Raw genomic sequence first — 25,079 nt, 5'->3', positions numbered from 1 at the left:
GAGCCCATTCACGCCTTTTAGCAAGAACCAATGTGGGTTAATGAAACCACGAAAAAATGTATGGCCTGCACCTCCACAAGACACAAAATAGCTCGTACGGGAATAAAAAAAAAAAAAACCAGTTTTGCTTCGAAATGCTAAAGAAGTTCGTCTAAACTAAAGCCAGGTAGGACTCACCAGACGACTAGATGCGAAATGCAATGCTATTTCGCAAGACATTGGGGGGTGGGGGGAGTGCTGGAGGAGTAAACGTAATGGTCGTTGTGTGCAAATGCGGAGCGAAATCAAGGAATGGATGCTCTAGTAATCCCTCACACACAAGCTGCACGTTTAATCTTTTGTTTTTCGACTTTAACGAACAGTTGATCACTACGCGGACGAATTTTTCGAAGTATACAGTACGAATATACGTAGTCACAAGCGATAAAAGGTGTCGTTGGAAGAGTGTGGTATCTGATAAGGCCCTCTCATTTCACCTAATTTTTTACTAGATTCTGAAGGATGCCTATGTCATATGACGATGTTTTGAGGAAGCGTTTAGTCGCGGACGCGGCTAGAAGCGGAGGATATATGTGTAGCAGATGATGAATGTTTGCGAGTGCTCACCACACGACAAGACGACCCAGCAGTAAATTCTTTGTTGTGTGCTGATTCCGGCATGTAATTTTGCATTATCCATCGTATTTATTTCGTAGAATGACCATGAAATTTATGCCACGTTCGCTTGTTCAGGGTACGGATCAATATCATGACATATGAAGCGTAACTGGCGAGCTGTGCTCCGTTAGATTATGTAAGCGCAGGAAACCTATTTACCTCGTAGTGTATAGCCGTAGCATGAGTATCTGAACGAATGCTGCGTAGGGAGGTACTGTTAGTAGATTTCAGGGCCGTGTAATTACAATAAGCTTCATGCATATGCCGTTTTGCGAGGCCTGCCTGGGACACATACCTGGCGCTTATGCGGACCGAATGTACCCCACCAACATCGCGTCAGAAGGATTTACACTCTCGTAAATTCACCACATTGGCGAACAGAGTTACTTCTACACATAAATATGGATTTCCAATACATATAAACGAAAAACATCAGCCGCGAATGTGCCGCAAAAACAACGGCGACAGTGGTGAGTGGGCCGGAAACTCCCGCGGCTGCTTTCGATACGGGCCGCTAGGGGGTTGCAGTGGCGCCCCTACAGGCAGCGCTCGAGGCGTTTAGTGTAGGAATTGTTGTTGAACAGGTCTGCAAGAAATGATGATCATCGCTTCTCTATGGATGATCGCTGGATGAGCCCAGACCACCCCGCCTGTCTTACCTTGTAAGATGATGTGATCGGTGAGTGTTTTCATCAAGTCGTGGGCCGGATTATAACCAACCGGCTCCAGATATCTGTGCAAAAGTTAGGGGAATCAGCTTTAATGAAATAAGGGCCAACTTCTTTCCCTTGGTGTTGCCTTCATCCACCCGACACTGAGCAAGAACCGAAAAACGTAACATGCGCTGCGATATCTCGGAATCTTCGAGACGACACAGAGCTGACAGGTTAAGTTTTTTTTCCAAAAGCTCCGTCACCCGAGTCTGGTTTTCCCAAGAGTAAATATCTAAAAATGTGATCACTTCAACCACCAGTGGTTAGATGCACACCTTTGAAGGAGCTTTTCGCTGTGCTATTCATATCGGCGGCCCTTGGTACGCTCACTCACACCTTTGTAGGATAGCTGTAAGTGGTACTTGGGCCTCTTCGTTAGGGCCTGCTCAAATACATGACAAGACGGTTAAGGATGACGAATGGTTGCCGTCCTTGTGAAACAAGAAACGCAATGCTCAATTTTTTTGTACTGAGCACACATACAGAAAAAGCACCATCACACACACTTTATATTTATTATTAAATTATATGTTATTCATGTCGACTTTTTGAAACACATGTGCGTACAGCGTTAAGAACGAAACACCAACGTTGTCGAAGTGGGTACAGGGCCGTGGCTTTCAAACCTGCTGTACTCGTAGTGACTACCTCACAGCGTGAGAAGGGAAAACATAGTTGAGCATACGGGACAGGTATATGTCATCGCGTTCCCGATGAACGCACAACCACAAGAGCGCATGTCCACCACACCCCATGGGTGCACCGATAGCGAACAAAGCTTGAAACAAGGCAAAAAATAGCGCCAGGTTCAGAAAGCTCGTGATTGGTCGGTGTCTGGTCTGATTTCACGTTTCTTAGCAGCGATTCCTCAGTTTTATAATGGAGGAGGCATGGCCAAAACTGGACAGGGCTCATGTACGAAGTGTTTTGAGAATCTGGACCCTGTAGTCATTGCTTAAGACCAATCTTACCTATGGCCTACGTGGAACAAAATATGAGGAAATATACTGATATGCAACACATGACGAGCGAACGAATAACAGTGCCTGGAATGTCATTGTTAATACCTCTCTTTTAAACGTTTAGGCAGGTCAGATTGGTGACTGCGTTTTTTCAGGGCAAAAAGCACGAAGCACAGTGGGAAAATCACGCAGTCGTATGGCGTGCACGTTAGGCATTGCTGTTTTCACTATTGCCACCTCTGAAAGACCCTTTCGCTTATGTTTCGCGCTGTGTAACTGGTGTGCGAACAGCCCTAATTTACGGGTTAAATGCACAACCGGTGTAAGACGTACAGTAATTGGGGCCTTAACGGGCAACACCGGCAGATAATTTACTGGACCAAAAATGACGCATTCCGCAACGGAACGACAGCCACAGCTGCCAGTAAACAACATGCAGAGATCCATACACACCTATAGACCTTATGCAAAAACTGGCGCCCTATTGCGGGAACCGCGTGCGCTTCCGCCATGTTGGGGCATTCCCGGATCTCCGGACACCGCAGTATACATGATAGCCCGGGGTTAGCGACGCGCACGTCGCCGTTTATCTTTATCCAAGATGCTTAAATACTGCCGTGTAACTTGCTGTGCACAAATATGATACGAGGACGACTACGGAAATAGCGTACACATCTTTTTTTTTTATTTCTCAACTGAAGCATCATTCGAGCTCTGCGTGAAGTCGCTTGCGGGTGTCGACTTTCCCTCGCGCAGTAATATTATAGCTAGATCGCATGCATAGTCACGAAACGAATAATATGTGCAGGACTAAAAACGTCCCAAAGTGAGCTTTTTCCCAGCCCTGTATTCACCGCCGAGCACTCCTGCCTGCTGGTAGTTATTAAGGCGCACGGCATCGGTAAGATCGTACTTTGTCGTGTGGGATGAGTTTTGAGTCTGCCGTTCGTGCTTTGCGCGCCCGTGTTTTTTATTTTGCGCGTTCGGTGGGCTTTTATGAAAGTACTACGAATTCTTTCGTTTGCCAAACGTTACAGGAAATAAGGGATCCGCGAGAGTTGAAACCTTCACGTAGCGCCATGAGTAGCGCAAGTAACACACGTAGTAACCCGTGTGTCGGTCATTTACCGCTCGTCGTCTGCTGTTCGACCGTAGCCTATTTTCCCAAGATCAAAATTTTCCAGCGGAATGTTCTAAGCGGTAGTGTGTACCCAGTTTTGTTGTCCAGGGCGCGAGCAGGGGACGCTCCGCGGTCCCCGCTAGGCACGCGCTCACGAGCGTTCGGCATTTTCTCGGTCTTTAAGATTTTCGCAATATTTTGTTTTTTTGCTAAAGCCTTTGCGTGTGCCGGGGACGCTCGACGGTCGCCGCGAGGCACGCGCTCACCAGCGCTCGGCAATTTATTGGTAATTTAGTTATTCACTGGCAAATTATTCGCAATTTATTGTAATGTTTAACTCGTTACACGCCACACGCGTTACGCGCTACACATTACGACCAGCTAAAACAGCTCCGCTTTAAAAAAGGCCAGGTATGCTATTTATTTTAGATGCGACGCATCTCTTGCTCTCGGGTATGTCCCTCCGTTGTCGCGGCGTTGTCCGCACGCTCACTGCACATGCGCAACTCTCCTCCGTTCTTCTCTGCGACAGCTGTGCTCAACACTCTCACTCCGTCTCATTATCATAACAACAGTTGCGCGTGTGCGCTTCGCTGCTCTGGGTGCGCGCATGTGTGCGCATGGGTGCGACTCTCCACCCCCGGCTCCTCTCCTTTCAAAAGCTGGAATATAAGCGGGGGAGCGCACGGCGCCGGATCAGTCCAGCGCCCGCTCTCGCACTTGACTTGACTTTGCTTGACGATACCTCCGTGCAAGATCTTCCGATGAAGACGTGATGGAAGCGACAGTCCCTTCAGCGAGTGGACTGACGCAATCCAATACCAGCGTCAGTCCAAACGCTCCCCCCTGATGCGTCCCATCACATCAGGGTTCCCTCGCGGGAACATGGGCGTATTATTGTTTCTTTTTTGTTTTGGTTTGCAGGTTTCCTCTGTGTCCCAGAGGATCCTAGCGTATAGCTATATCGCAGAGTGCCCCCCCCCCCCCCCCTCCCCATGTCAACCTCAGGGCAACCCATCGGCTCGAAGCGCTTCAGGAACGACCACTTGAGAAACCCGCAGGATGCGAACCAGCACAGATGTACTTTCAATGTTTGCGTTCTCAAAGCCAAAAAAAAAAGAAGAAATGCGACAACCTCCAAAATCTTCCCGTCCGGCGCCTCCTTGACTGCTTTTTCGATGCATACTGCGTATTTACGAAGTCGCTCGCAAATGTGGGCAACAGAGAAAGGTCCACAGATCACTCGTCGCTCATTTTGCTACGCTTAAATTTGAATATAAAAGGGCCGCCAAGCCCAGAAAGCCCATCACACGCGCCGTACCAAGTAATGCCGCGACCGCCATCCCCCAGCATGGCGTCGCGTGCTCGTTTCGTTTTTCTTCCGGTAGATGGCGGCACTTTTGCATAAGGTCTATTGGCACTGGGCAACTGACACGCGCATTTTCCTGCCATGGACACAAAACCACACGTACAGAGAGATAAAGGGGGACGAAAAACGTCAACAAAAGACAAAGGAACACGATCTGTAACAATCTTATGTACAGACTCAACAACGGTACCGGATATAGGTAAGACTAAGAACAGTTCACATCCACGTTGTCGCACACCACCGAAGCGTGTCCAAGTGTCCCAGCCTCGCTTGAGAGGTATAATGACGAGAATCTTCCCAACCAGGTCACATGTAAGTTCATCCACTAGCACGGCTAGCTATTTGTACGACTGCTTCCCTGAAGCCATTTAAAGTGCCACGAATGGCTCAAACCTCCGAAGCACATGTGTCTCAGCATACTGCTGTCAGATGACCACCGCAAGTTCGTGTGCATGCCGAACATGAGGGAAACTACGTCACACTCCTGCGAAACGGATTTTAGGTGCGGAGCACCTTAGGACTGCACAATGTCCGTCCGCGTCGGTGCGCATAGCTTTTACAATCGCAAAACATCACACAGGCACCGCCAGGATTCGAGCCTGTGTGTGGTAGGCCAGACAGAGTTAGTGTCCGTCGTCTTACCCATTGGGCTACGACCGTGAGTTTGTACCCGAGAATCAAACGGCTTACGCCCTCGCCTGTAACGGTGCGGAGTACCTTAGGACCTCCCAATGTCCGTCCGCGTCCATCCCTGCGCACACCACTATAAAGCGAAAATCAAGCGAAATTCGATTTGAGCCGTGAGCTGCAATTTCATTTAGGGAATAATCAAGGTGCAACTCACGGCTCAGATCGAATGACGGTCGGGGCGCAAATCGGATGTCACTCGGGGTGCAACTTGGATGCAGTTTCGAGTCCCCGTACTCCGCACCCTCACCACCATTCACGGAGTGGAGATGCTGACATTTTGTTTAATCCGTATCATTCTTTGCCGAGTACCCCCACGGCCCGGAGCGTGTAACGCCCTGCATTTCCACAATATTGCAGATTTCACGAAAGTTCTAGATGTAATCTTTAGAATAACGAAAAGACAGATAACTGATCGAGCGAAATTTGGAAAATCTAAAAAATAACAAAAATATAAAAAATACGGAAAATTTCAAAACGTATACCCTATGGCATTTCCACAGTAATGTAGATTTCGCGGAAGTTTCACCTGTACTCAGTATAATTGAGTAAATGGAGATGATTGGTTGAACGAAATTTTGAAAAACTAAAAAAATAAGAAAATATAAAATATTTATAGAAAATGGCGAACCGTGTAACGCCCGCGGCATTTCCACAACATTGCATATTTCGCAAAAGTTTTAAATGTCATCGTTAAAATAACGTAAATGGAGATAATTGGTGGGGTGGAATTGCGAAAAACTAAAATATAACAAAAATATTAAAATATTGCGGAAAATAACAAAACGTATAACGCATGGCATTTCCACAATATTCAGGACTTCCGAAAGTTTCACCTGTAATCTTTGTAATAGGGTAATTGGAGATAATTGGTCGGACAGGATTTAGAAAACACCAAAAATTTCGTTGGAAAGAACTCACACTCAAGATAGGCGGCATAAGAATGCAACTTATAAGTAGATAATTCTCTGAAATTCCGCAGAATTTTTTTGTGAATGATCAGAAATTTCGGCCTGTTGGAAACTGCACTGCAGGTTAGAAAAGGTAGCGGACATTGAAATTGAAATTCAAAACCTGAAAAAACCTTTTCGATGGCTTCCCTTTATCCTCGGCATGCTCGTTTCGGTTACAATGTGACCATCTGACCGCATCTGTAATTTGTGCAGGAAGTTCATGTATTCGCGCACACCGCGATAACATACCGCGATATCTTTCACACCGCAATGACACCGCTACCGTCCACGCTCACAACAAGGTTGTACGCGGGGGGCGGTGTTTCGCACTCATCACTGACGTCGTCTGGCGCTCTCGCGTCCCAGGATGGGTTGCCAGGCGGCGGCAAGAGCGGTGCAGGCGCGTCTCGGCGCTTGCCCGGTGGGAGGCGCAATTGCAACATGGGTCCTCCGACGTTCACGTAGCCAGTGGCAGAGTTTGGGGCCGCCGCCTGGACGTCGTCGCCACACTTCATCATGGGCGCCATTTCCATGGAGTCATCCACTGCGGCGCTACCATCGGCAGAGGCTGTGGGGGAGGTCGCCATGTTGGCGTAGTGCGGAGTGGAGGCTGCCTGAGCACCCGCTCGGCTCGTGTTAATGCATTTTTCGTCATCGCACTTCATATCGAGGAAGTCCGGGTCCGGCTTGCCGCCCATGGTCAGGTAGTCCGTGGTGTTCTTCATCAGCATGTTCGCGTTGACGTAAGGGTCGTTCAGCGTTATGTAGTACTGCGTAGGAAGAGTCATACGAAGCTTGTAAGTACCGCAGTCAAGCGGAAAGGCGGGAAGCCACAACACTTGTCTTCTCGTTTGATTTAATATTCGATACAGCAGTACTCTACACCAGTTACGTGAAGAAAAATTCAAATTTTTGGTGTTTAGAGTAACGAAGCTGCACCAGTTACGCGAACAGCAACTACGCCCGCTCTGCTGTGCTCTGTCGCTTCAAGAGACGAACAAGTTATAAACATCGCATAATTACTTCACCACCTTAATGTATAAAGCGTGTAGCCCGTCTGTTCTTTCATTTGAATAAATTTTGATTAAGTTGTGTTTTTAACATGAGCCTCTTAGTGAGCCTCTTAGTGAGGCTCACTAAGAGGGTTCAACTTAAATTGAGAACTACTCAGCGGGCAATGGAGCGGAAAATGATAGGTGTAACATTAAGGGACAAGAAGAGAGCGGAGTGGGTCAGAGAGCAAACTGGTGTTAAAGACATATTAGTAGAAATTAAGAAGAAGAAATGGACGTGGGCAGGGCATGTAATGCGAAGGCAAGATAACCGCTGGTCATTAAGGGTAACAGAGTGGATCCCTAGAGAAGGCAAGCGTTGCAGGGGGCGGCAGAAAGTTAGATGGGCAGATGAGATCAAGAAGTTTGCGGGGATAAATTGGTCACAGTTGGCACAGGACCGAGGTAATTGGAGAATAATGGGAGAGGCCTTTGGCCTGCAGTGGGCGTAGATAGGCTGGTGAAGATGATGATTAACATGATAGGCACATTTGAAAGTGCCTTCTCATATATTTGGTCACGCGACCATGACTCGAGTCTAGCCAGTGATCATGGGATTTATTAGTTCCCAAACGCGTTTCCGCAATATAAACAATGTGCATACATTGTTTGTATTGGGTAAACAGAGGCGCAGCACTCGCTGTACCTCTGAGAGAGTGTTGTACCTCTGTAACAAATAATCAGTATTATACCTTAAATGATTCGATAACACAAATTCTGAAGAGTAGCTTAGGCGAGGCGGTCGCGTCGACGCTCCATGTTGGCTCTGCTTGTTCGCTTTAAAATAAGCTAAGCCCCTGGACTTAACTTCTCGCCTACAGTGGATGGGATGCATGTCATTGTGGCAGTTGACAGATTGTGGTGTGCTGTTTGGCTGGGCAACATCCATCAATGTTCGTTTTAATTTGTGAAGAGCCTTTCGGTTCACTTGGGTTTGTGCGAGGCGAGAGTTTTGGCTGTACACATTAAAAAATACAGCCTACCTCACATGTATTAGACCGATTTTGGAATACGCATGTCCTGTGTGGGACCCGATGCAGGCGAACTTGATTGATAAGCTCGAAAAAATACAGAACAGAGCTGCGCGGTTTGGTTTAGGGCGGTACAAGCAGAGAGACAGCTGCACTGCTATGAAAGCTGAATTGGGTTGGGAATTGCTTTCTTTGCGCAGGAAAAAACTGCGTTTGAAGTTTTTCTTTTCTGTCTTTCATGGGAAGACTGGAATTGACCGTCATGACTATTTCAGCGTACCCAGTTACGTATCTAGTCGACATGACCACCGACACAAAGTGAAAGAGTATCGTGCAAGAACAACCATGTTTTACAATTCCTTTTTCGCGATGTCCATTAGAGATTGGAACCGGCTGTAAGACAAGCAAGTGTGCTGTATGAAAGAAGAATTGTTTTATTCCAGTCTGCAACCCCCCCTGCTGTAACGCCTTCGTTGGCAAAGCGGGGCACTCACCGAATAAAGAATAAAGTACACAAGCGTAACTATTGTTTCATCTAGACGAAATGCTAGCAATGGCCCTGTGATCAGGCCCACAGAATCTGTCTTAATGATTAAGGCTTCAGATAACCACCAATTAATTTGGAAAGAAAAACAATTCTAAATCTTAAATTTTTATGAACTGTAAATTTGGCCAACTGCTAAATGGTGAAATAAATGTTAATGTGTGTTGAACCAGTGCAAATCCAACCGGGCTTCTATTGTTCTGCCTTCTTTGGCGCAACTCGATCTCCTGCCTTGTAGGGATCATTGTCAGAAAGCAGCAAAAGATTCGCCTCAAATGCATCAGCCATGAACAGTAACCGTTTCCAACTTACATCTCTTACTCCGGCCTGCAGAAGGTCACCGAGGCGGCATACCAGAGTTGAGAAGTCCGGTCTCTCCTTAGGCTCGGCTTGCCAGCAGCTTTGCATAACCTCGTACCTGCGCGCGTGGGAGAAGTTCCCGTTATGTTCCTTCGCGTGGTAAGTCTGCAAACGCAACGCAAACGGAGATTTCCGCATCAGTCGTCGGTGTACATACACATCGTCGGGTGCGTAGTCCGGCTTTTCCATGCGGTAGCCGTTCTTGAGTCGCTTGTAAAATGACTCGTCAATCACCGCACCGGGATAAGGGTTTCCTCCAAGGGAAAATATCTCCCACAGCAAAACTCCGTAAGACCATCTGGGAAGAAAACGACGGCGGCACGTAAGCCCTGGGTCAGTGCGAGGCTAAGCTACATTGACTACAGTACAGCCTGCCATTTTTGAACGGCACTGCAGAAAGAGCGCAGAACAAGGAGATACGGGAGCGCCTTATCACCTTTGCCGAGATTAGGCACGTGCGTAGAAAGGTAACTGCACTACGGCCAATCTTCGTGTACACTCTTTTTTAGCTGTGCTTGTATACCCGGGGCAGAAAAGGCGGGCAGATATTTAAGAAATAAATGCAACAATTATAGTAGTAATAGTAAGAGGTAGGCGTTCTGATCCATGTCTCCATTCTAGGCCATGTCGCTGTACCCTCGATGGGTTAACGCATAAAAGCACCTGTCTTCGCACCGTGCAATGCATGTTTAGTAACCCTGCATGGCGCAATAATTTCAGAACTGTCCCCTTTGCTGCGCCTATAGAAAAGAAGGGCTACATGAGCGTCAGGGTGCTTTAGAATACATACACGTCGCTTTTTGTGGTGAAGACTCTGTCCATGATCGACTCAATCGCGGTCCATTTCACAGGCAGGAGGCCCTGCAAAGTAATGAATGGGCGATGTTGGACGGCTTGCAGGCTTCGAATGTGTTGGTTTAGTGTTCATCAGACCAGCGCTTCTAAGGCGCTTAGCACTAAGGCACTTTGCTTATATAGCGAACTTATTAGGTGTGAACTGACGCTTACCGTGTGCCCGGGACTAAAAAAGAAACAAAAATACAAACAATGCTGATCAAACGTCTTTTATCACGATGTTAACCAGTAAATTAGGCCACCAAATTAGTCTAGTGACCGTAAACGCAGCAGCACTTCTTACTTATAGAAACTGTACAAGAGCTTGTGTTTCTTTGGATTCTGAGCGGAGGATTAAAAAATAAGCAATCCCCGGCCCTAATTAAAAAATAAAAATTTAGCGCCCTCTACTCTGTGAACAAGGATGATCAGCAAGATGAATGCAGTCCAAGGAGTGCATGAAACAAAACACGCTTGTTTCTGATTCGCGATTGAGCCTACTTCCTAGCTAATTAGATGAAACTCGGAAGGACTAGAGTTTTATTCCAGCGGACAAACTTGGAGTCGTCCTTCCACTCATAAACAGGGCAACCGGTGATGTACCCGTGCTTATATGTGAAACACACCGGCCAAAACGTCGTACCGGAAGCCCTTCAGGCTGCATCGGAAAAACAGCGGCCAAAACGTCACATCAGGACCTCTTCAAGAAGGAAACACAAAATACTAGCTCTTCGGCGTACTTATGTTAATTAGCATGATACATATCTGGTTGTATAATGCCAACATCCACGGACACCTTTTCTTTCGAGAACACAGCCATAGACAACTTCCCTATAAAAGAAGCGGCTTCCGCAAATGGTTGTTTACCTATATACATAATTTTCAAAGTAAAACGATAAACGCGATTCCCCCCCTTTTTGCCGATATTGCGTTCTGAAATGGAGGAAACTGCTTCGGTATTGTTGGAGGTAGAAAAGACGCGAAATCTGTAAATAAGTACCTAATTGAAATGTTGTTTTAAAGCTTGAATAGCATCAATTGGGCTTTAGTAAACAGTGACTCTCAGTCCCAGATATCGGGTGAACTCACGTCTCCCTTCTTGACGTAGTTGGAGTACTTGTAGCAGTCCTTGGCGAGGCCGAAATCGCAGATCTTCACAACGTTCTCCGCACTAAGGAGGACGTTTCTTGCCGCCAAATCTCGGTGTATCAACTGAAATTGTAGGGAAAAAACGAGGGGATTGGAAGATACGCTTGAGGAACCGCAAACTCACAAAACTTTAGTTTACGAAAGTATCGCGAAAAGTTTCCCGCGTGCCGCCAGGGCGAATGCAGTGGTAGTGACACGAATATTTCTTACGAACTGAATGATCGATAAGACGCAAATGTCAAGATTAGAGGAATAGTTTTACGCTCACTTCTGGCCTGCTAAGCAAGATGAATGAATCCTCACAAGCAGACAAACGCCCAGTCTTACAACAGCATTCAGGCATGATTCAAATTTATATGGACAACATAGCCGTGTCCCTTGCCGATTTTTGTTGCCGAGACAACCCCCGTTAAATGTTCAGCTTTGCATTTACTGAGCTGAAGCGGCAGCTTAACTATAAAGCGTGCTACAGTGAACGGCTACGTATTATTCAAAAACCACCTGTCGCTCTTTAAAGACGCCATGAAGACGAAGTAAAAGTTTGTTTCACTAAAGAGAATGTTGTGTGACGATAACAATGACACCGACTTTATCGCAAACTTAAAAAAAAAAGAATGCAGTAATAAGGAAACCACCCAAAGCGGTGGCGCCGATCCCTAGCTATTTTCCGGCGACACCCGTACGGCCCGTGCGATTTCGCAGCTGCATGCCGCTGTTACGGCAAAACGACCTATTTTGCTACTTTGACTGCTGCGACAAATTGCCAACTGCCAAGCAGCGTTCACAGGAGAATTTTTACTGTTTGAAACATTTGGCAAGTTGCTACAGCAACGAGAACACGTAGTTTTGCTGCACGAGCGGTGCCGAAGCTGCGAATTCGCACGCGAAATTCGCAATATGTAGAGCGGGCTTATTTATAACGTCACAGAATCTTGCTTGTGTGATTGGCAGCCTCCGACAAAAGCCACCGCTAACAAACGTGACTCTGCCAATGTAGTTGGGCCTCTAGTTTCGTTTTATCGCATCGCTTAAATGCTCACTTGCAGCTAGAAGATTGATAGTCTTATTTCAATTGCTTGCCCGTATTAAGCCACTACTGCCCATTTTGCGTCACTGTAGCGCGCAAATCGAAAGTTTCCTGGATTCTTTCGGTAAAAAAATTATCCTTCCTGGCGGAAATGAAGCTGAGTGATTTACCAAAGGCTGGTTCTTTCAAAGCGAACAAAGTTCGCTTTTGCCTCCACGGTCCTTGTAACGTCCGCCGAAATCTTGACCTGCAGGCGCTTTCATTTATCGCCGCCATCAGAAAAACGGCCGCCGTAGCCAGGATACCACTCCGGTCTTGATTAGTAGGTTTAGCCTCAAGAAATGGCGAAGGTGCGCACCTTTCTCGATGCCAGGTACTCCATTCCCCGGGCACACTGGAAGGCGAAGCAGAGCAGGTCGCTTGTGGTGAGCGCCTCGTCGCGGAGCTCCCCGTGGTCGCGCAGAGACGAGCCGCTCATGAGCGCCGCGTGGTTGCCGCTCTCCGGGAAACCGCCGTCCGTGGTGCTCCCGGTGTCCGAGACGGGAAAGGTGAACTCGTTGCCCTGGCTCGAAGGAGTCGCGCTCATGGCCAGGTCGGCGTACTTCAGCGTCGGTGTCCTCTGCTGCCGCTGCTGGCTGTGAAGCGAACGTGGAGGCAGACATCGTATGTGCTTTAATTAGCGATGGAGCGTGTTTCGGTTGTAAAAAAGGCAGCATTTCAGTTCATTGGCGTTTGCAGGCCATAGCACCCAATCCAAGAGTCATTGCACATAGCAGCATATGCGTGGGAGGGGTGGTGAGAAACAAGGGCAGCTTTCTGGGACATCGATCACAGTTTCGCAGTATGTTGATGAATTTGAGTATGCCTGCAGCGTTGGTGGCTCTATGAATGCTCTTCTTTTACACTTTGGCCACTTAAAAACATTTCACTGTGGTGCAATCGGGCGTGGATAGCTTCATTTGGAAGATGAAGCAATGTCATAACCACAATACGGCCTTATGGTTCCTCAGGGTTCCTCGGTCTGGGATTAAAGGCTGATTGGCACGTGTGTAGGTACATATTTTCATTCATTCATTCATTCATTCATTCATTCATTCATTCATTCATTGCTGTTGCATCGGGATAATGACATGCATCATGTCAGCATCGGATCTAACGCATCTGTGTAATACCACGAATCCAATTTTAACGCTGCAGTTAACAGATGCTTAAAAGTCAGTGTTATTTGTAACAGGTGGAAGACATTCTGCGTCATACTCCCTTCAATGCGTTTCCTCACCGAGCATTACGATCTCCTTTTAAACACCATAACGACTTCGTAGTTTACGTTCGGTGTATTAGCTTCAAACCCGAGGGCTTCGGAATGCGGGCGTTTCTCAGACGTGGATGTGTACTATAACATTCCAATATATGCAGTCGTTCCTTCTCTACTTGCTTTAACTTCCTGCTCTAGCTCGATAAAGCCAAACCGTACCGTTAAAGTTATCGTAGGGATTTATCTTCCTGATACTGCCGCCCCCTGGCCTTGCACTCCAATTTCCAGGCTTTCCGCCACCTGGTGGGACAATTGGGGAGCCTGATTGTGCGTGCCAAGGTGCTGCCTTTGCTCAATGCTTGCTGTCTCCATTTCGCCATGCATATGCGATTGTATGGAGTTCAAGCACACCTTCGTTACCCACGTGCTCGGGTTGCCAGTGAAGACGCTCACCTGTAGACGAGGTTGGAGATGGCGAACCGTGGACGGCCACCGGGCGGCAGGGGAGACTTTGGGCTGTAGCACATGTCCGGGTCGACGTTTCCGGTCTCAGGGTTCAGCTGGTTGACGAAGCGCTCGCGGTGCCTCAACAGGTAGTGCCTCAAGTTGCCGAACTTGCAGTACTCCACGATCACCATCAATTTCCCTGTGGTGAGGCAACACAACGTAAGAAGCGCCACCACGGTACTTATGCTCCCGAACAAGCTTGTTTGTCCGGCCATTGTCCCTTTTTTTTATTTCTTTTTCCCCTTATTGCCTTCCTTCCTTCTCTTTCCCTTTTTTTTCTTCCTCTTTCGTCCCCACATAAAAGCCTCAACTGATCCTTACTTGCTCGAGCCGGTGCACCAAAATGTCTAACACCAACGAGGATACAACTGAGCTCCCTCAATCGGGTGCGTTCTAGTAGCCTCAGCGCTGCCACATCAGTTCGGACCGAGCAAAATCAGAGCGACTTGTAATTGTCGTCCCTAGCTACGCTGTACGGTGATGCCTACACCTTAACAAAGGTGTAGGCATCATTTCCTTAAAAGGCATTCCTTTGGAAAAAGCTGCGCGTTAAAGATGCATGCATTAAATAAATATTTAATAAAGTAATAAGGATCTGCTAGCTACAAGAAAAAATACGCGATCTCTTAAATTCAGTGAAGACACTTCGCTGCCATGGAATGACAATGCCCGGGCGCCCACCCGTTCAAATACAACTAAAACGTAACTGCGCAATTCTTACCTTTGGCGACATCCTTCGTTACAGCGCCGAGTATGTTCACGATGTTTAGATGCCGGCCCAGATGAATCAGTATCTTGAGCTCGGCCATCAGGGCTTTGCGTTGCGACACGTCGGATCGCTCTAAGAACACAAATCGAAAAGGTTTTGGTCAGATTTAGGAAAACGATCACGACTTAGTTGCGCTGCGTGCGAAAATGCGATGGAGAATGAAAGCACGTTTTAGGGCGTTTACCTTTAAGCATCTTGACCGCCACAGTAAGGGACTGTCCGCGATCGCCGAGACCGATTGCCTCAGCCTTGACAACCCGCCCGAAAGCTCCTTGTCCCAAAGTCCTTCCTTCACAGGGAGTAAATAAAATAAAATTGTAAAGCATGATAGGTGATTTGTACGCTGTGAATTTGCATTTTGCTGCGTAAGCCGTACAAAGGTGTTCGTCCGGGCAGCGCACAAGCGTGACGGAATACTGCAAGCGTGCTTCACTGAGCGCCCGCACGTAACGCAGCGAAGCTCCGCCCCGAAGTCGATGCAAGGAAGGCTGTATTACAGCGAAGCTTTATTTAACTCTCCTCCTAGCTTTCCAGAAACCTGATCCTGCTGCTTTCTGGCAGAGTGTGCAGCGTGATTTTATCTTACACCAGATAACGATGTCCTCCGCAAGCAGCACCCGTGAGGCCGGAGAACCGACTGATGGGGGACGCCCTGGAAAGTTGCAGCAGATAACGCTGGCCTTCCGAAATTACGTCCGTGGGGCCAGAAGGCGCCTGGCGGTGGGGAAACCCCGATTCGTGCGGGTATCACATTCTCTAGACTTGGAGCTGGTAGCGTCTAAACAGCGTGCTGGCCCACGGGAGGGCATTCGCTCTGCAGACCGCGAATGTAAACTAGACGAGCGTCGTGCATCATATGGGTACGACACTTCTGCGCGACGTTTTGGACAACGAGGAGCTCTACACCTGTTGTAGAAACGTCCAGGCGATGACGTTAGTGTAGAAGTACACGTTTAAAGCTTCCGTTTCACGTCCATCGCCATTTATGACGAGGATCTGCCTTGCTTTTCTGATAGACGCAAAACGCAACAAGAAAAATTGGCTGGCGACCACGTTGACTTGACGCGAATTGACAGTGCTGTTGCGGTTTTGCAAGAAAACCACGTTTGGTTTCTCTTGGTGTCTATTTTTGCTTGTTCTGATCGGTTGCCACGCGCATGTCTAAATTACAGTTGTGTACACCACTACAATTGTCTATGGCGTGCTATCTGTAGCGGTGCTAAATTGTTTCTAGCGTTAATTTGTTGCTTGCATTTTATTATTTATGCCCCAGTATTAAGGCCAGTCGCTGTTGCTGGGCGCGTGAACCCGCAAGATTTATTATATCATTATCTTTCTTACCTTTCCCTTTTCTTGAATGATGACGTCGTGCTCGAGAGCTTACCGCGAATGTACTCTAAAATCAAGCCTCTTAATTGAACGCCGCATGCTTTCCTAGCGAAGGCAACGTTTTAGTGCGCAACCCTTTGGCTCCCGTTACAGCAGTTTTACGGCCCCGTTGGCCTCGTTACTCATCGAACGAAGGAGGAACCGAAGACAGTGGGGTGAAAGTGTGAGGGGGAGGGTTGTATGCCGATCAGGCGCGAAATGCTCCGCGGCGGCGACGTATGGTGAAAGTGTCAGGGGGCGGCAATGACACATGGTGGGCGGTGGCGAAGCGCTGCGAGATGACGCCATAGCAGCGCGTGCCGACGTGCGCTTGACGATGACGCGTTCAGTTCCTGAGACGCAGTTCGCGGTCCCTTCCCGAGACGCAGATTGCGATCACTTTCTGAGACGCAGTTAGCACCGCCGACGCAGAGGATTGCCATCACTGAAATTTGCGCGGGATGTTCAAACACGACTCACAACATGCTTGGCAGCGGCGACGAGCTGCGAGTAGCGAAAGAGGCAGGGTAGCCCGCGCCTACTTGTGTTAGAACCCTGCGGAGGTCTGATTTTAAGGCCCGAGCACGGCCCGAGCCCGCTTTGTGAAACCCGATCCCGACCCGGGCCCGTAACACCGATCCCGGGCCCGGCCTAGGCCCGGGCATTCATAAGTGAACCGGGCCCAGCCCGGGCCTGTCGTCTCAAGCCCAGACCCGGCCCGGGCCCGGTCATTTATGTTTGAGCCTAGGGAGGGCCCACGTGTGTGTGACCAGGCCCGGCCTTAGACGCTGAACAAAATTTGTTTGTTATATTTGGTCCAGTGTCTTCGTAGCAGGCAATCAGATGCCGAATCTATTCTGTACACTGACGTCATGAATTGAAACGCAAAAAATAAGGCTTTAAAAGTGCACGTAGTTTAGCTTACACCGTCTCCAGCTCCCGCCACACCGGCGTAATAGCTCGTATCCATACACGAAACGCCATCACCTTTAATGACCAGACTCTTGGAACTTCACGTGGTTGTCTCGGCCGCAAGTTGGTATCGCTGAATTTTTTTTGCTCCCCATTTGAATCCACGAGTTTGTGCGTGCGTTGAAATATTTTACCTGCAGTGGTTGTTAAGCGGTGGTGTTTCTCTAGCTCGCGAGTTTGATTCCCAGCCACGGCACCCGCATTTAAATTGGTGCGACATCTAAAATACAGGTGTACATAGACATAGGTACACAGCTCCAGGTTGTCTTAATTAATTCCTTCCCCGCTAGGGCATTCCTTGTAACCGTATCTTTGATGTGTTATACACCAAAATATAAAATCTTGATGCAGTAGATGAAATGTCATTAAAATTACATTATTTTGACTATCAGACCTGGCAAAACACGTTTTTAAAACAATGCGTACAACTAACATCAAGAAGCGCGTAAAAATAGAATATTTGAAGCGCGTGAAAATAGAATAAACTCAGAATATTCACTTTTATGCTCTTTTCTACACCACGTCGGAACTATTAACGGACGGGCCTATGAATTCAAGCCCGAGCCCGGCCCGGGCCCGCTGATAATCGACTTAGGGCGGCCCGGCCCGGTCCGCGGCAGGGTCGGGCCCGGGCTTTCTGGCCGGCCCGGGACCGTGCAGTGCTCTACCATGTGTTCGCTCATCATGGGTTCACTTCCTGAGACGCAGCTGCAGCTATGCGCCGTGACCAATAAGACTGCGGCCCCGCTGCGCACAAATTTCGCATTAGGGAGGACAGCAATCGTCAGCAATTTTTTAAATACCTTTTTCATCTTGACATCACAAGCGCTTCGGCTAATATTTCAAGGAAATAACAATAGACTAAAACTAAATAAGATACTACTTCAGTCCGATGAGAAAAGACAAGGACGCCGACCACAAGTTAGTAGAGTTGAACTCCGGTCCGAATCCAGTCCAACTACATGTCTGTCAAATTTAAACACTCCGTACAGGCTTGCGGCAATTCGCGGCAGCAGGGAGAAGTTTCCTGGACTAAGCACGCTCAATCCTTCGCTTTAATAATTTTAGGCAACCAATGAATCACGCAATCTATTTGCACAATGAAGAAGCTCTCCGCGGTGTGCGCTGTGCTCGTCATACCAAGCTTGAGACGGTTCTCCGGGAACTCCCAGCGGTTATCGTAGGGCAGCAACTCGACTTGCTCGCAGAGAGGGAGGTCGGGGTTGACCATCTCCGCCTGACCCTTGTCGAAGAGGGTCTCGCTCCATAGCTTCATGTCATCTTGTTCCTGCACCATGGGAAAAGGAAGTCGTCGGATATTAAACCAGCTTCCCGTGAGTCGTTACGAAAATGCATGGTGCAATGGCGCCGGAGCTCACCATGTCCGCGCGATATCTCTTCCAGTAGAGAAACGATCCGACGAGCAGACAGGTGAATATTACGCAGAAGACGGTGACCAGGACTATCTGGGGTGTGGTCAGCGCAGCTGGCGACATCCCCTCTGAAGAAAAAAAGGAAGAGCGAAGGTGGCTTTGGATACGATACGGTTGAAACCTGGTCGGCGTGGAACTTTGGAAAGTCAAGAATTTCGTTAAATCGTGAAGTACAAGTGTGTCATAAGCCGAATGATTGCAGCACAAGCGTTTTAATCCTCTTACGCATTCTGAAGCGCGAAAGCCAACTAGTATTTGTCTCGTCGCATTTCCCTCGTAGAAACATGGTAGCTGCTGATCAGATAAATGTGGGTGCTAGGGGAAAGCCTACTGCACAAACATTATTTAAGCAATCCTCAGCTTAGCAGCTCAACGTACTGCAATCCAACAAGTAAACAGCAATGTCCGATGTGACGGGGGTAGGCCTCGGCACATATGCTTGTTATTTGTAAGTTTCGTTGCATGTTCTCATATCCTAATATGCCGGTCAGTCATAGTGCCTTTCTGCAAGCTCTACAATCCCACCTAGAAAATATATCATAGGGTACCCTTATAGTATCTCGAAAAGGCAAGAACGGCATTGTGTAAATGATAATGTCATGTGCATTTGAGCAGTTCGTCGCAAAACATCCCAGAAAAACACCGCATCCCGCCACAATACCAAGCAACGATTTTTCTAGTTGATTAAGCGGCAATTGTCAGACCAACAGATAGAGGTTGCTTCTTCTAGCGAGCATGTTTTCATTAAAACTTATGTAGGCAGCTCAAAGACAAACTTTTTTTGCGTCCCCCAAATATCCACAAATATCTTATCACTAGTGACTGTGCTCTTTAGGCAAGAAAAAAAATATCGCAAATGTGAGGTTGTGCTGCTGTCCTCTGTGCTAGCTCATTCTGCGCAAAAAGTGTTCCCCGCGCCTTTGTTTTACTCTTAACAAAAAAAAGTACTTGTCGATTTTTTCTGCTTATACCCTACATTAAATTCGCTGAATCGTCTTCCCCTTTTTATTGGCCTCAGCTTTCTACTAGCGTACCATTTCCACGGAAGAATTCAGCTTACAGCTCCTGTGAAGCCAACTCAGCAAAGCCTCGTAAGCCAATATGCGTATTGCATGTGCGCTAGTATAGACTTCGACTTTTTACAAACTAATAAAACAAAGCCACATTCATCTGATTACAAATCTTGTCGTGGCTCACTTTTACCTGAGCAAATGAATTGCGAGGCCCTGCCGGCTACCGGAGTTTATACTGACTTTGGAGGGCAGGCGAGCCGCGCAGTAGGCGCGTAGTCAAGCTAAGCCTACAAGAGTAAGCGTCATTCGAAACGCCATATAAAATCGGCAAAGAGGATGCAGAGATTACGAAAGCACATTCAAATTGATTTTTCTAATACCTAAAGTCGCGTTTACGCACCCTGAGTGGTGGAAACCTGGCTCAGGGATTCCAGACTACAATTTTCGCAAGTAATTCCGCCAAGTTTACAAATTACTTCATTGTCCTCTTAAAGGGATCCTTCAGACAATATACATGTTTGTTTTATTCGAAAGATTTCGTGTTTCGTAGTGCCCGCAGCGCTTGTCCGAAAGCAAACAAAGCTTCATTCACCGACAAATTAATAAATTTAACTTAAAGTTTTGAATCTCCCGCCAAATCGTGTGTTTTCGTGACGTCTGCATTGGCATCATATGTACTGGTGTTGCTTACCGTTAGTCAATCTAGATGGCACCACCATACCGCTGGTCCGTTTTCTGCCTATGTTTCTGACCGTATTTGTCCTTAACTTGTTTTTGTTAAGGTAGAAAATAATAGTTTCGCGAAGCATGGTGTTTGCTGGGAAAATACGGCCACGTAAGACACCTTCGCTTACGCCAATCGGCCAGTGTTGTCTGAGAAGTACAGTCATGGAGAATTCAAATACAAACCGCGAAGCGCGCGGCTGAAGAAACCGGTGCCGTCACCTGGCAGCGGCCGTTAAAAACGCAAGGACATGCGCAGTAGAGCTGTCGGGTGCGAGGGTGCGTGTCCCACGGCGTTATGACGCTCTCTCCTCTCTCGCATGCTTGCCTTGTCGCCATGCCGCAAGAGCGCCGAAAGCACTGACAGTACTACAGCCGCTGCAGCTGAAGGTGTTGGTCTCGTTGAGAGCAATGCGGCGCGTAATTTCCTGCAGCTGCGGCCAGTGCTTGCGCGTGAAGCGCGTGCACGCTCTCGTAAAGCATACTGTTGAGCTAATCATGCTTTCCCGAACAAAACCAGCGCACAGAAATGGAGACAGAAATAAAGGCATGCCGTTTAACTTCTGATGGCACTGCATTGTTTTGCGTCCGTTGTGCAAAGGCTCGGGAATTGAACAATGAGCTGGCCGCCAAGAATGCGGAGCCATGGCTGAGTCATTCCGCGGGTTCGATGCTTGTAGCAAACAATAGATATACCGCCAGAATTCGTCTCCAATGATATACATTACTGCAAGCATTGTGTGGGCTGGGAAAATTACTGGCAGAATTCTAATGTTCACAAAAATTAAGACAGGCAGGTCCAACCATTGTATAGCCCAGTTGCCCTTGCACGACAATTTCGGCGGCCCGATTTTTTCGTGTTTTTTTTTTTGGCCGGCACCTCAGTGCTTGTAAAAATCTGTGGAGCGGGCAGCAGTATGCATGGTTTGGGCGTGACCCAGGTGTCCATTGTTTTATCCTCAAGTTATCGCACCCCATACGCAAAGCTATGTCGGCAATGTGACTCCGGCACACACGGGGAGCAGGCGCTCGTTTGAGCCGAGCACACAGTGGCCGCAGATACTATCTCGCCAGACATCGCTAACAATTGCTTTCAATGCTCTTGCGGTATGGCGGCAAGGCAAGCATGCGAGCGAGCAGAGGTTAGCATATCGCAGTGGGACAAGCAGCCTCGCTCCCGACACCTCAACTGCGCATGTCCGCGCGTTTTCCACGGCCACTGCCAGGTGACGGCACCGGTATCTTCGGCCGTGCGCTACGCGGTTCGTATTTGAATTGTCCATGACTGTACAACCCCAAAGCGCTGCAGTGCTGTACAGCTAAAACAGCATAGTGCGCGGAGTGCCAACCGCAGCATGCTTCGGTACGTCTATGCTTACGTGTATTTTCTTAACTTTCACTGTTTACCCCACTATTCTTACTGATATAAAAATAATGTGCCCTAAATGTAAGCTCAATTAGCTCGTTCGGCAAGCTTATACGCCCTGCTAATTTGTGTTTGCTTTTGCCGGTCTCAGCCAATCGCACAGCTTGACATATGACATCATAGGTTCTGTTGCGGAAAATGAGCTAGTGGGTCGCATGGGCATTCCCTTTTTTCCTAATTATGTAGCTTATTTGAGCGAAGTTTACGTTAAAAGTGGGGTTAGTATGATTGTAATGAGGCAATCTTCAGAAGGAACCCAACTTTGCTTTGTCTGCACGGCCCCTTTAAGGCATTTTGACTTCCTTACACATGTTGAAGTGTATGGCACGACGTCATAACAGATGGTCCGTATATGTTTATGGTCATTGCTCTTGTTAAGACTGCATGTCCTACTCTCCGAAAAAAACATTCATTTCTGACACATTAGAATGCTTGAAGGATTTGGTGGGTATTCGCAATCCTCGGACAACCCCGTGGCGAACAGAAATCACACAGGTATTGCATACCGCCCGCTAAACCATCGAATACGTGCTAAGACGTGCCACAGACCGCCGCAACCCTACCACAAATATGCGCCTTCGCCTTTTACAAGAAGTGGACAAAAATGAATCGCGAAGCTTCGTCTTGGAGCTGCAATAAAGAACTCGCTAGGCTTCCCCCGAGCCGCCGTCCGAACACCGTAACAGATGGGTGGCATAATTCCACAGCTCTGACGCCCTTCGGGTTAATGTCCCACCCTTATTTAACTTACTCGGTTTTTTAAAAGAATTAAACAATCACCGAAGAACCAAACTGAGACTTCCAGGCTTTATCCATTCACTCTGGTGAGACCGGTATAGCACGCAGTCTTGCGCAGGATCGAAAGGCGGCACAGAAAAATCGGGCAATTTCGGATATTTATAAATAGTTCGGCTCCCTGGCAGAAAGTGTGAAATTATCTGAACGGTATCAAGGTTACTCGTGCACTCCCCATACCCACCTAGATTATAAATGAAAATAGCAAAGTGCACAATTAAGCAAGCAAATGTTTGCAGTTTCCATTTACGCTTGCCGAAGTGCTGCCCGTTTCCATGCGGCGGGAAGGAACTAGAGTTCGTACTTAAGAAAGTGTTATTTATAGATAGGGGGTTGGCGCGTTTTTACTAAGAGGAGTTTAACAAATCTCGCAAACCCGCACACAGGCACAGACAGGCATAAAGGAGAACTCAGCGCATCCGCAAAGAATGCTTGTTGTGGGCGTTCTTCAGTAGATACGACAGTGATAGCATAAATCTCGTGAACTAGTCATTTTATCTTCGTGAAGCTGTTGTTCAGCCATAACGTTCCTGACAACGTGGAAAGGCAAATGCCGGGGGTACATTTCAATTTAAACTATCGTACACATGTATGTAGGCAAAGTGATATATTCGCCCCTGAAACGCAGACGTTCTCGTCATTATTTTCCTGAATTGGGTAGTGAAGGTGATTGTAAAGTGCTTCGGACGTTCGTATAATACGGAAGAGTCTGAATATCCGCCGAGATGAAAGGTCCACCGAGACGGAAGATCCAATCAAACCTAAATAACCACCGAGACGAAAGATCCACCGAGACGGAAGGTCCAATCCAGCCTGAATGTCCAACGAGGTGAAAGATCCACCGAGACGACAGATCCACTGTTGAACCTTCCGTATCGTTGGATGTTTCGTCTCGTTGGACCTTTAGACGCTCAATTACGGCGGCGGCGGATCGGGGGCGGCCCGTACGCGGCCTCATGACGAAGAGGAGGATGTATGCACGCACGTAGGATGTCCGTGAGTTTGTTTAAATGCTACCTTAACACTAAGCATGTCACAATTATCCGGGTCCACAACAGGGGCAAAATATTTTTTTAATGAAATCTGGCGCAAAAACAAATCCCACATCTCTATACTATTCTTGGTTAGCTAAATCCTGCGTGAACGGTAGAAGGCAGGTGTTCCTAGTGCACTCTTACCGTAGAGGGAGATTAAGACGGAGTGGTTGTACATCTTTCCGTCGTAGTCCTGGCAGGAGCACGTGTACCAACCCTCGTCGCTGCTCTCCGTGTCGCTAACAGTCAGCTGTGACGTCCACACGGCCAGCGTGACGTTCCCCTGGACGAAATTCTTGTCCTGGCGGATGGCCTCTGTTTCTTTGATGCGCGAACTCTGAATGGGGAGGGCAGTACAGTAAGATTAGGTTTATACCTTATCGAGCGCTATCAACTTCATTCGAGTTAGTGTCTCCTCAACACAACGACAATTAAGCAGTATCAGTCGGCTAGGTCTACTCAGTCGATATTCCGGCGTTGGCAGACGGCGTTGGCAACGTGGAAAGGCAAATGCCGGGGGTACATTTCAATTTAAACTCGTACACATGTATGTAGGCAAAGTGATATATTCGCCCCTGAAACGCAGACGTTCTCGTCATTATTTTCCTGAATTGGGTAGTGAAGGTGATTGTAAAGTGCTTCGGACGTTCGTATAATACGGAAGAGTCTGCGGTATAGATGAACTTTTAATTTTTACAAAATAAAGTAGGGGGAGCAGACGAGACGGAAGTAATGGGCAAGACAAAAGGCGCTTCGTTTTGTCGTCGTTCATCTCTGTCCTGCCTGAGCGATGTCTGTTGTTCTGTCCAGTGTTTCTTCTCAGTTTACTTGCTTCCCCGTTTATTTGTTTTTTTTTCTGTGTGGTTGTTTGTTTGTTTGTATGATTTGTTGTTACCCCTGTTGCTGTTAAAAATTCCTAATTGGTGCTCCAGAGTACTGAGAGTCTTAATCAAGCTGACGAAGGAAAGCGCTCTGCAGGTGAAGCAACTTGCCTTTTTTTCCACAGTTGGTTGTTTCAGCTTTCGTTGTATGAATTGCTTTGAAAACGTTGGCGCTGCAGGGATAAAGACTCCCCTTAGGTTTCAGCTTCGCGATTCCAAGAAATACTGTAATGAACGCTTGTAAATAAGCCTGAAACTGGATAAACTCACAGCGTAAGATGTCGTACGAAGCCATTACTCTGCTTGCTACAGCGAGTATGAAAACTATCTAAAATGCATTTCCAATACGCTTAAAGGCTGGACCTTGCAGAACACATGAACTAAAATTTTCAGGGAGTAAGCAGTGGCAAAAATTTGTGTGCCCCAGAATAATTGTCGCTTACTCGCCGTTACCTGGTATACGGCGTCACTTACTCGTGGTGCGATTGGGCTCTCTCGATGCTGA

The 25,079-nt window shown here is 47.6% G+C and overlaps 1 protein-coding gene across 1 annotated transcript in view; it reads right to left on the bottom strand.

Annotated features, from left to right (window-relative positions):
* Nucleotides 1–1,447: 1,447 nt before the first annotated feature.
* Nucleotides 1,448–25,079, bottom strand: part of LOC144174567 (vascular endothelial growth factor receptor 1-like) — a 102,614-nt gene continuing 78,982 nt past the window's right edge. The window contains exons 6-17 of the mRNA XM_077703339.1: nt 23,838–24,030; nt 18,649–18,770; nt 18,410–18,557; nt 15,114–15,218; nt 14,882–15,001; nt 14,107–14,299; nt 12,757–13,033; nt 11,312–11,434; nt 10,179–10,249; nt 9,546–9,686; nt 9,341–9,446; nt 1,448–7,231 (exon numbers count right to left, since the gene is read on the bottom strand). Of these exons, the coding sequence (XP_077559465.1) occupies nt 6,722–7,231; nt 9,341–9,446; nt 9,546–9,686; nt 10,179–10,249; nt 11,312–11,434; nt 12,757–13,033; nt 14,107–14,299; nt 14,882–15,001; nt 15,114–15,218; nt 18,410–18,557; nt 18,649–18,770; nt 23,838–24,030 (2,109 nt within the window). The 3' untranslated portion in view covers nt 1,448–6,721. The remainder of the gene's footprint in view (nt 7,232–9,340; nt 9,447–9,545; nt 9,687–10,178; nt 10,250–11,311; nt 11,435–12,756; nt 13,034–14,106; nt 14,300–14,881; nt 15,002–15,113; nt 15,219–18,409; nt 18,558–18,648; nt 18,771–23,837; nt 24,031–25,079) is intronic.

Source organism: Haemaphysalis longicornis, unplaced genomic scaffold (genome assembly GCF_048455015.1).
Source record: "Haemaphysalis longicornis isolate Haplotype H1 unplaced genomic scaffold, Haemaphysalis longicornis Haplotype H1 scaffold_3, whole genome shotgun sequence".
Taxonomy (NCBI): domain Eukaryota; kingdom Metazoa; phylum Arthropoda; class Arachnida; order Ixodida; family Ixodidae; genus Haemaphysalis; species Haemaphysalis longicornis.
This window is presented reverse-complemented; position numbering and strand designations above follow the sequence as displayed.